The sequence below is a fragment of the Micropterus salmoides genome, unplaced genomic scaffold, assembly GCF_014851395.1.
Source record: "Micropterus salmoides isolate LMB-PRFRI ecotype aquatic unplaced genomic scaffold, ASM1485139v1 Ms_hic_scaffold_4, whole genome shotgun sequence".
In the NCBI taxonomy this organism is placed as follows: domain Eukaryota; kingdom Metazoa; phylum Chordata; class Actinopteri; order Centrarchiformes; family Centrarchidae; genus Micropterus; species Micropterus salmoides.
Window position 1 is genome coordinate 15,154,411 of NW_024043372.1, and position 12,154 is coordinate 15,166,564.

At 40.1% G+C, this 12,154-nt stretch overlaps 2 protein-coding genes across 4 annotated transcripts in view; one reads left to right on the forward strand and one right to left on the reverse strand.

Moving 5' to 3' along the window:
- Positions 1–548: 548 nt before the first annotated feature.
- rbck1 (RanBP-type and C3HC4-type zinc finger containing 1) lies at positions 549–8,772 on the reverse strand. Of its 3 annotated transcripts, none has more exons than XM_038697374.1 (13): positions 8,566–8,772; positions 8,429–8,476; positions 7,934–8,078; positions 7,561–7,657; positions 7,014–7,176; positions 6,603–6,766; positions 6,325–6,498; positions 4,916–5,076; positions 4,633–4,729; positions 3,571–3,750; positions 3,380–3,478; positions 2,268–2,411; positions 549–2,155 (listed from the first exon to the last, which is right to left on the reverse strand). In XM_038697374.1, the coding sequence occupies exons 2-13, from the start codon at positions 8,466–8,468 to the stop codon at positions 2,075–2,077; spliced, it is 1,545 nt and encodes a 514-aa protein (XP_038553302.1). In that variant the 5' UTR covers positions 8,469–8,476; positions 8,566–8,772; the 3' UTR covers positions 549–2,074. The 3 variants fall into 3 exon arrangements, with proteins under 3 accessions (XP_038553302.1, XP_038553301.1, XP_038553300.1); XM_038697373.1 differs by having other exon boundaries at positions 7,014–7,212; positions 8,578–8,771; XM_038697372.1 differs by having other exon boundaries at positions 7,014–7,212; positions 8,566–8,771.
- A 2,538-nt stretch (positions 8,773–11,310) lies between these two features.
- necab3 (N-terminal EF-hand calcium binding protein 3) overlaps positions 11,311–12,154 on the forward strand; it is a 47,874-nt gene continuing 47,030 nt past the window's right edge. Inside the window, exon 1 of the mRNA XM_038697377.1 lies at positions 11,311–11,605. Coding sequence (XP_038553305.1) covers positions 11,480–11,605 — 126 coding nt within the window. The 5' untranslated portion in view covers positions 11,311–11,479. The remainder of the gene's footprint in view (positions 11,606–12,154) is intronic.

The following is a 12,154-nucleotide window of genomic DNA, read 5'->3' on the forward strand; positions in this document are numbered from 1 at the left end:
GGTTCGAGCTTATCGAGACTTGCTGGCTATGATGTAACGTTATGTCTCGAGTGTCAAATGTGATTTAAACGCAATAGATAAGAAAATCATCAGGTTGCAGTCTCTGCCTGCTCTCAGTCGGCTCCTACACACACACACACGCCTCTGCAGCAGAGCGAGAGGCTGCGCCGTCGCGGTGGAATACGGTGAGGGTTAAGCTAAGTTAAATATGTTTATTTATCGCAAGTGATATGTCATGTCAATATATAACGTTATCACACACTGAATATTTTCCTCATACTGTGCAGGCCTACCTCATGCCCGTTGGGTCTGGTCTTACCAAATAACCATCACTAAATAATAATAAAGTATCGATAGTGGTATTGATAAAGAATCGGATCGGTAAGCAGTCTCAATACAAATTAACCCCATCCTTAGTTTGGACACAGTTACTCATGGTGTAAACTAATTCCTATGTACCTGATAACATGTAAACTGTCAATTTTACATTTCCTTAAAAACTGCTTTCTAATGGTAGATTTGCCATTTACAGACACTTAAACAGGAAGGCTCATCACTACATTGACTAAACTTTATTCAGACTGAACTATTCGTTGTCAGGCTTAACTTACCATCTTTAGCTATTATGCTTTGGAGTTAAGGCATGTCACTTCAAAAAAACAACCAACTGAAACCCACCAAACTTCATAGTTACAAGACATAAACAAAATTGAATGTTTCTGTACATAGGTTAATATAGTTATTAAGACATAAAGATAAAATCTTGAATACCTGAATAATCCAGCATTTGTCCATAACAACATATTTCATCCTGATACTAAGTTATTAAGTGCATCAGAGCAGCTTGGTTGAGCACATTCATTCAATGTAAACACTTAAAACATCCTTCACCACAGTCTGATTAGTCGACTGAAAGAAAACCTATTGCTGTCATAATTCTTATAACATTTATCATTTTGGTCACTTATCAAGCTAAAACATCAAACATATAAAGGATATAAAACACTTTAGTTCTGGTGTTTGATGATCAGTCTAGATGATCATTTGGGAAAACAAACCATTAAAAGATGCGGTAAACGATTCCAATCAAATAGAATTATTTTTGTCAAATTCGGCGGATCTCTCCTCACGGCCGCTCGCTGTCCGTTATGTGTGTGCACTGAACATCTGGTGTTTCTACACAGACCTGACTCTCTAAATGGGAAACAAAGTGGCTCGGACTGATCGACACAACACTATCCAGCAGTTCCAACCATGATTTGTGCATCAGGTAACGTTAGATGACTTGCCCACTGACATTCAGCTTTCTTTCTAGTTCTCCAAGACATGCTGTTTTAGCAGAAAAGTTGTATCACCGTCTGGATCTGGTGTGTTGACTCTGGGGCTATCTCGTCCTCTTTGCATGTTAGCTTCGCACCAGAAACTTTAGTAACAGTTTGCTAACCTACAACTTTGCTAACGTTAGCTACTTTATTTGTTATATATCATGGTATTTGTTATGGTCTGGAATTTCTCCAAATCGCTTACTCCACTTTTAATCATTCATAAATTATGAAGTTATTGTCAGTTCTAGTTAATGAGTTGTAGCGTACTACACACGGGAAACAATTCCATATTCATGTAATTGTTAGCTTTAGAGTGACATTCTTATTTACTGTATTTTATTATTATTATTTTTTTTTTAATGGTCTTTGATCAATTACTCATTACTTAAGTAAACACAGTATAATTGCTGGCTCATCAAAATGCATTAAAGTAGTAGCCAGAGGTCAAACCATATATTAAGCATTAATTCGTCATATTTGTATCATTATAACACTGACAGTAATTATCCTTGGCTGCAGAGATGTACAATAGCTGGCAGGTTGTATATCTTGTGTATATCATATTTTTGTAGATGTGTCTCAGTGACTATACCATTGAAACCAAGACTAAAACTGAGTAAAATAAATCGAAAGAACACATTAATATAGCCAGCATTAAGCTACCAGCATATGCAATGACTGAGGTCTGCGTTTCTTCAGACAGTGCAAGCGCTTGCAGCTGTGTATGTGTGTTCATTAGTGTGCTTGCCTCAATGGCAATTTTGGCAGTTGGGATGGCAAGGCTGATTATTCACTCTGCATTTACAGCCCCCAGATATGTCGCCGCTGCCCTGTAAAATACGACAAAAGGAGAAGGTTATATGCACAGCTCAAACACATGAGCTAACTTTCCTGAATACTGAACAAACACTGAAAAACTGTTTTGTAAGTGAATGTTTTTACATTTGGTCCCCAGCGAGCTTGTTTGGTGACCCAGCAGATTTCTGTCCTGCACATCAAACAGCAGATCCAATCACAACCGTCTTTTTTCTGGACGATGATGTCACACCGCGGACATTTCATGGCCTCTCCATTCTGTAGCAGGTTCTGTATTGAAATTCAGTAAAATGAAAATGTAAAGTAGCCATAGGGAGACATGCCCAAAAATACAACTACAATCAACAGAGAATGAACACTGAATAATGTTGCATTTTGCCTGATGGTGATTTTAAAAAAGTACACAAAACAGCAACATTACACAGTAACATAATACCGGTCATCCATCAAACTCAAAAATAATATGCTGATCTTGTATCATGGGACAACCAACTGGTCACTTTTCTTTAAGTCTAAGAAAGCATGGACCAAACTGAAGGAATCAGTGTGAATTAAGAACACAAACCCTGAGATTTTAAAATGGATAGTAAAATATCAAACATACAACTAACTAAGCCAGTGTCTGTGCCAGGACACTTAGAAAACACATTTTTTAAACATTATTTGGGCAGGATTGGAAGTCGAAATAACTGCAGATTGTAGGAAGGAAAACATCCCTCAAATGGACTTACGAACCTTACTTAAGAGCACTTAAAACAAATGTATATGAAACAGACACTCCACCAGCCCTCCCAGTTTGTAAACAAAGGACTATCTTAGAAGCAAATGCAGTGCACACTCCAATACTGTTTTATTCATGATTCATCGTAAAATATTTACAGGCCATTAGACAAGATTAAATAAATGAATGCTCTATGCGATATCTTATAAATTGTAAAATATTAACATGTCATTTTTACCAGTGTTTTAGTTGACTGCTACAGGATATAAAAAAGAAACTTCCCGTATTGGTTTATGGCATACTGGGTAGTGCACTGGTTCAGAATTGTAGTGTTGTTTTCTTTTGCTTATGTGTAACAAGGCTGATACTGTTACAAATGTGTTTCTCTATCCACACTGATCCACAAGCACTAAGGAGCACACAACTGTTTATTGTCAAACCGCATCAGAAGTGCAATAGACTGCAAAGCTCTGCACTCCTGTGCCACATCATCACAGAATAACACAGGCTGACCTACCTCTAGCATCTGCTTAGTTTGCTGAGCCGCCTGGTCGTTCTCTGCTCGGATGCGCAGGTCATCCTGGTAGTCCTTACAATTCATGCCATTATGGATTGCCTGCAAACACAACAACTTTGTTTGGTGCTTCTGTTATTACTACACTGTAAGAAATTGTAAGTCAGTTAGAACAGTGAATGTCAGAAAACTACCCTGCAGAGAATGCAGTTGGTTTCATCGCAGAGTTCACAGTGGAACTCATTGACTTCATCCTCGTAGATGCACCACCCTCGACAGTTCGGAGTCTGACAGTGGAAGCTGTGCTCCGAGCGGCTTTCTGCAATGCTCAGACGCAACTCCAGAAACCGCTGGTGCTCCTCTTCTGTGAGCAGCTGTAACCAAGATCATATAATGGTAACAGAGTAAAAGTATACATTATGTGGGTTTTTTATCTTTATTAAAATGTGCCGATTTGACATTTGAGTAAATCTCCCCACCTGCACTGACTGGCTTGCCATTTACTGTAGTTGAAATCATTCTACTTTACTTGAACAGATGTTCTTAAATAATTAAGATTAAAAATGTGCTGTTAAGCCACATGTTTCTCTGAGGATGACGGAAACGCATGCTTAACTTTTATTTAGGGCTGCCTCAGACTTACTATTTTCCTAGCCGATTAGTAGTCATTAGCTTAAGCTACTAGTCAACTTGTCGTCGACCCAGAGTAAAAGTCCTGATCAGAGCCACCGTAAATCACCTCTGTACTGTATTCCCTGTTGTCAAATGTGCCCTCTGTGACTTCCTTAAAAGAGAAAAGTTCTGTGCAACAATCCCCTAATGATAAGGCGCAACTCCCAAATGGAGTTTGAGAGTTGTTTTTTTGCGACTAACTGACGTGAAGTTATTAGGCGGCAGACTTACTTCTATTGCACATCATTTTACTTTCTTTCTTACATTTTATAGCCAGGTTTGAAGAAGAAGTTTCAGAAACCATTTGTTTATTTTTTTTATTAGACCGACATGGCAGCGCAGACATACGTCCACAGTGAAATGTCTTATTACATCAGGCCTACGCTGTCAAAGGCTAATATGCTAATTTTCCATTTTCTGTGATCATTGTCTACTGCAACAACTGAAATGAAAATGTGGTCACAGTTGTAACACGTCTGGATTCTTATTATTTTTTATATGTTATTATTTCTCTATCAACTTTAAGATTGTGATTTCTTGACTGCCCATGCTGAAAGTTTCCTGTTCTCCAGCTTTACACTCACCGCTTGGATCTCTCTGTCCAGTAGCTTGCTCTCACATTTGTCAGGACAGGACACCTCAGCATCTTGACTGTTCACTATTGTCCCTTTTAGACACTCCCTGAACAAGGACACACACACAAACATAATAAAAATACATGAACATTTACATTAAATACTAACATTTGCACAATTTGGGGATAATGACATTTGTGTGGCCACTGTAGACATTTAGAAAGCAGACAGAATACTTTTATCACTTCAACAACATAGGACAACGCTACAAAATTGTTTCCTGCTCTCAGACCTGCAGAAAGTGTGTAGACACTCCCTGAGCACGACGCCCTCTTCTGGCAGCAGGGTAGAGAAGCAGATGGGACAGTCTGTCTCTGTGGTATTGAGGATAAGGTTCTGGTCTTCTGTTGCCAACAAGTACAGGTAGTTCCTCTCTCGTTCCTCCTTCTGAGCCTTCATCAACCAGAAATGGAGGGACGCCGTCACATTAAACAGATTCATCACAAATTGTCATGACCCGTTATCAACATCATCATCCCGCGTTTCCAGAAAATGGAAAGTGAAACAGCAGAATACTGTTGGAAACAAATAGTTTCCAAGAGCCTCAGGACAGTTTTTTTGGACTCTACTCTGTGGTGGTGTTGGTGTTATGTTTACTTCACATACTTCAATCTATTAGGCTGTATAGGTTATCAGTGTAGATTGTATGTGTAATGTAATTGTTCTGCATTTATCACACATATAATTTACATTTACTCATTTGACGCTTTTATCCAAAGTGACTCACATTTGAGAAACAACATACAATCATCAACAAAGCATCAAATACAGCACGAGATCTACAACTGACAACACATACTAGTAAGAGCAGCAATAAATACTAGTAAGAGCTCATAGCACATATTGCATCAATGGGGTAAATACCTAGGGAAAGAAGGGAGAGTTAACAAAAAAGTGTAATGAATACATGACAATTGTAAGGGGATAGAAGAAGAAGAGCACAGGAAGTGCATGTTAGAGGTTAGGAGTTAGAGGTGTTACTATTGAACACCCTCTTCTGTACAAGAGAGCGACGATAAACATCAAGAGCACTTAGCTCACCACAGAAGTTTTTTACTTTACAAAATTAGTACATGCATCATCGTTTTTCAAAATTGGAATATAACCAAAATGTGTCACAGAACCAAATGTACTAAACACTCAGTGGACCTGTGCAATCTAATGTAATCCAATACACCTGTTCTGCTACAAAGTCCACTTTTATGATGCCTACAAAGTTCCTTTTTCATACTGTCATAGACGTGTTCAATTATATGTTTTAGCACTGAGGTTATACAGTAGTTAGTCATGATGTCATACTGGACTGGACTACTGAGAGGGGTTTCAATATTCTAAACCTAGTGAATAGGGAGGACAAAACATTAGAAACACCTCTTAGTATTATGCCATCCAGTACTACAACCTCAATAATAATCTGAGCTATCGTATTGAATTGCAATGGATAGTACAGGTGTACCAGGTGTAATGTGGCCACTGAGTGTATACATACTTTCAAGTTTCTAAGATGTCAGCTGCACTGTGTTGCAGTCTATATTGCCTCACACAACAACCATAATGTTTAATAAGTTAGGTCAAAGGGTTAGGTCAAATTTAGATTTCAGGACTCCTAGTTGCCTGCTTTTTAATGAACAGTACCGTTACCTGTTCATACTGCAATATGGCCAGTTGTTCCTGCTGAATTCGGAGAACCTCCTCCTGGTCTGGCTGGTAGATGTTAGGCACCTCATAATCCTCTGGCCTGTCCCCTCCACACATCTCACAGCCTGGACGCGTTGGTTTATTCACGAACGTACACATAGCACAGGCCCAGCCCAACTACACACAAACACAGATATATGATAGGCTTGCACAGAACCAGGACAAGCACTATGTTGACAGTCTTCCAGACATAATGTTAAATGCATAGCCTGTTTTCTGACCTGAGGTTTAGGAAGCACAGCAGGTTTAGTCCTAGTTGGGGGTTTAGGAAGAAGAGGAGGAGGAGGAGCTTGTTCAGTGTCTGGGGGAGGAGCTGTCTTCTCACCACCACCTCCGCCCAGCCCTCTGGGTAAAAGCTGCATAGACTCCATGGACTCCACAATGCCTAAGAATAGATTATCATTCAATAAAACTATTTTAACTGTTGAGATTATTTGTTGATTCAACCTGTAATCAAGGTGAGACTAATTCGTAAGTATCCATAAGTATTTCCTAAATGGGTTGTTATTCCTTCCAAAAACTCAAAAATATTAAATAGGCACCGTTACAAAAAATAATAATTTAACAGATTAACTGACAAAGAATACAACTATTGTTAGCAGCCATGATGTGTGTGTGTGTTTGTTACTGACCCTCTATGCATTGTTGCTCCTGGTCCAGTTTGTGTTGCTGCCGTGTGAGATGAGCAGCATGAGCGGAGAGGATGAACAGGAACGCCTTGTCTCCACTCTGACGGACACCGTGGCTGTACAACGTCTCCCGGTCCTGAGCCAGCCGCTTCCCTATCACCCAGCGCTGCAGCGTGGGGGAGAACCCAAAGTCATGGCTGATCTGTGCACATAAAATGATGGACAAGACAGATCATTCAACGGAATTTTGACTTCACATTTGTTTTTTTTAATGAATTTAACTTGAATGAACTTGTAATCATGACAGAACAGGAAACGTGTGCACTGTACCTGTGCCAGTGTTCATGTACATGCATTTAAATAAAGCCACACACACACTAAATCTGTAAATTACATTTCTTACTATAAATTAAATTCAAAATATAAAACTTTGAGGACAATAACAGAGGCCCATTGACCTACTACCACATACTATAGTATACTGTTATGGATATTAAAGTAATAGAAAATTGTGCTAGATCATCTGCAGTTAATGTTGCAACATCAGTACCTTTTCTTTAAGTTGTGCAATTGTCATGTCACAAGAGACCACAATGGTTACTGGGATGTAGGTATCTGACTGACCATCCTCCACTCCAACCCACAACCTATAGAGAAAACAAAACAACCACCGTTGTCCTCATTTTTTGTTTCTGCTTATTGCATCACACATCAAACACCACACACTTTTGTTTTTTTCTTGCTAACATACTTCATTCTCACACATTACATAATCCAGATTCAAGACATAACTCACTTCAGAAATAAACACTGCCCTACAAAAGAGGGAAATTCTTCCCCATGGGCAACAAATTTACGGTTCTCTGTTTTATGGCTAAAACAAGTTAGTCACACATAGATACGGTGACATCCACAGTCCCCACCTTATGGAGTCCTGAGGGTAGGCCTGACTGTTGATGCTGACAGACACTGGAACATAGAGTTGTGACAGTTTCTGGCACAGCCTGACTGCTTCCTGTCCATCCCCGCTGCTGAGGGCTTCACTCAGAGAGAGGGCCAGTTCCTCTGCTGCACAAGGAGCAAGGGAACAGTTCCTAACCTCACGTGATTACTATCAACCTCACTATCAACACATTTGATTTCTGCTTACTGATGGCTGTTAGTAGCACTGGATGGCACCGTTTGTGGTGTTAGTTAATGAAAGCAATGACCCACATTCACTATCATATGATAAAATTCAATGTTGAAAACAGTAAAATGCCTATATAAAACATTATTTTCACTGGGACATTTAGTCAATTAAGAGTGTGTGTGTGTGTGTGTTTGCGGGGAGGTCTCATATGGGTCAGATATGTGTCGTGAAACCGGGTTAGTTCGCTCACAAACAAACAAAATCGAAACTAAGTCGAGCAGCTCACCTTCTTTCAAATTGACTCCCGGTGTAACTTCAGAAGCCATAATTACACCTGAAACGGCAGGTAACACAAAATGTATCAGGCCAACATTGCAGTTATGACAAAACAGAGCTGCCAATAAAAGACATGTTGACAGTTACGTAGGCTATAACCAGGTCGCGTCGCTGCAGTCCTGTCTGCATCCAACAGGCACGTCCTCGATTCGGCTTAATGGTAAGGAGGGTACTTTATAGGTGATGTTAGAGGCAAAATAACAGACTAGTGAAGACTAAAACTACTTGTTTTCCTCTTCTGGCTCGCCCAGCCCTCACGTCTCCGCCGCTGGCAGGTAGAACAGAAAGTGAAACTGACTCAAGTTCAGGAAGAGAATTTTTTTAAAGGGGTCGTTGTGGAATTGCTCTGCTCCGCCCCCTCATGTCACTCCTGAAAGTGTTCTAGTTCATATTGTTGATGTTTTGAATACACAATAATAGGTAGGCCTATCTAATTCGTTTTATCGTTTTCTTCACCTCCTCTTAAAATCACTACAGACCAGTGGTGTCGTCTTCGTTATACGCAGGTATACCCACTAGGAACAGTCAAAGATTTCCGTATACCCACTTAAAATGGCGAGATGATACCTAACATAACCTTCACATCTTGTGGCAGAACTTTCACAAGTTCATTCATAAATTCACCCCGTTTGTGTTGCGAAGCTCTGAACTGACGTTTGCGGCTACCAAACAACAACACAGCTGCGTGGCAGTCACTCTGCGCAAGTTTGACATTAACTAATGTGAATCACGAAAGGAGATGTGAAACGCGAGCAAACTCAAACTATACTTGTTCGGTATTTTGGTAAGCCTGCAGCTGAATCTGCTGCCGCACCGGGTGACACCGCGGCTGCAGAAGATGACACGAACGTTAAGGTTACTGAAACTAACGTTACAGGAAACGAGCCAGCTGAGGCTGATGCTATCTTAACGTTACCTGGTTAGTGAAAGTAGCATATACGTGATCATTAACGGAAGTTGCATCTATTACTAGTTAACTTAACTAACGTTAATGTGGTGGATCAATGGTCAATCAATGATAGGTACTGTGTTTGTGTGTGTGTGTGTGTGTGTGTGTGTGTGTGTGTGTGTGTGTGTGTGTGTGTGTGTGTGTGTGCGCCCGCGCGCGCGCAGTAGAAGCATCAGTTCCTGGATGCTTGTTTGACAATGGTTTTGGAAGATAAGTGTGCTTGAAATGATGTGGACCACTTTTTGTGTCCTCACTGTTCATAATATTCTGTAATGAATGAGTGTTGGTGACAGAACTGCACAGGTGCCTATGTTCTTGTTATTACTGATACTGAGCCTCAGCTTTCCATTATTGTTAATAATAGTTGCAATTTACACTCATAAATGTGCATTGAAAATTGCCTCCTAACTGGAGCTGCACAATAAGAAAACATGCAATGCAATGTAAATATAGAAAAACAGATCTGAATTATCCCAAAAAATTACATAAGCTAAAAAAACAATTTGGCCCTGCTATGGACTGGCGACCTGTCCAGGGTGCAACCCGCCTTTCGCCCGTTGTCAGCTGGGATTGGCTCCAGCCCCCCGCGACCCTGTACGCAGGATAAGCGGTTGACAACGGATGGATGGAAAAAAATAATTTACTGATTACTGCATTATATTCCTTTATTTTTTTATATTCTCAATTGTCACTCGTCACCTGAATGTTGTTCCCCTTCATATAAATAGTGTGTTTAAGAGTGTTTAAGAGTGTTTAATGCTCAAAATCTTCTGGGGAAGGACCCCCAGATCCCCCAATCGTATATGTTCATCAATGAATATTTCTTTAAATAGTATTAAAATATCTTCTAGTCGTGCTCTTGTGACCCCAATATTCTGGATTGTCACATCTCGTATGCTGTGTTTTGTCACAACTCTAATCTGAGCCCTAAAATGTCCCCACCACTTTTCAACACAAAGTGACGCCCTTGCCCACTTGTAACTGTTATTGGCTGTTAAAGTCTTTGCAGTGTTGATAACACACAGCCTAAGCAGTCCTTCGGAATGCTCTCTATTACATACATGTACATGCATACTGTATGTATTAGGGAGTGTAGTGGTGCTTATGGGACGTCGCTTTGGGACGGGGGAGTATGAGGCTGGGAGGGAAAAATCACAGTATACTCACTACAGAAAAATAGACTACACCACTGCTACAGACCACAGGATTATGCTAGCCAACACTATTAGTCTTAGGCTACAGCTCTTCAGTTCAAATGATCTGCTTTCATAATACCATGTTTATAATAACAAATTAAAACAGCGTGTAGAAAAGCGAATGTAATGGAATATAATCACAATAATAAAAAAAATATATATATATAAAAAGGTTCAAACTATGGCTCACATCATCCAGCAGATGGCGGTGTCTGTCAAAAGTTGGTCTAGTGGAATTTTACAGCTAAAAGTTGGTATCGACATGAATGCATCACTATTATTAATATGCCTAATATTCACATTAACAAGGTTAAACTTTACATTCAATTTAAATTTTAGCCTGACAGTAGGCTAGCCTATATTCTACCTCTAAATCTAAATTTGCCTTATAGATACACGGCATAAGAGAATACAATTTATTAGTGTCATTAACTTTAAAAGTGATATTTGATCTCTCCTTGCACCCCATTTATATTCAGATAGGTTTTAGTTCTGATTGTAAAGCATTTAAATACAAGCTGACTTGGCGTCCATGCATTGACGGATGTAATAGGCACAGAAAAGACTATCAGAGGCTATAGGGAGCATTTGGTCCTGATGAAGGTAACAGTTTGATCCAGATGCACGGCGCAGATAAACGGGCCAATCACAGCGGCCCCAGCAGGAGGGGCTGGCGGCTCTGCTCAGCAGCGCAGCACAAAGTTGCACAGCATCTCCGAGTCTCCGCCTGCTCTGGTTTCACTTGATATCTGTCTCACCTGCAGCCAGCCTCTTCTCCAAAACGTTGCCGCTACTTTACTTCAGCCTTTCCCCGTCAACAGTCTGAGCAATCTGCCCGGCCAAGGTGTACCTCAAGATGCTGGCTTGTACGGAGATGATCACTATGTGCCTGCAGTCGGCCAAACAGAAGCATCTTCGGGCTCAGCAGCAGCAACAACAGCCGCTGCACACCGCCGGACAAGGGCTTACTATCTTTCATGATGTGAGTGGCTCGACTCTCTTACTCATACATGATGAAAAGTGATAATTATGTTTCGAATGATAATAGCTATTAGCTATCCCCATTATTAATCCAAAAATATACGTCAAGTGTCATTTTAACTGTAAAAGTCAAAATACATGTATTTAATCATAAAGGGTGGGAAATATATGAATGACCTGCTGTTAATTTTGACTATTTTGTTTCTTTCTTTCTAAAAACATTAGGCTACTTGAAAGTGAAATCAGAAACCTTTCATCAAATGTTCTCTTGTATACCCACCCCACACACCCAAAGATGATACAGTTTTTGACTGTGTGTGTGTGTGTGTGTGTGTGTGTGTGTGTGTGTGTGTGTGTATGTGTGTGTATCAGAGGAGTGTAGGAAGAGCTGCAGCTGCTGCCTCTGCATGATAAATTAAGCTCTCACAGTCGGACAGGTTTAGGGGCTGCTGGGGGTTCTTCTCTTTTTTTTCACACACACACACACACACAAATATTTGTATGCTTTATAAACATCATCAAGTGAATAGATCTAACGGAATCGCTAAAG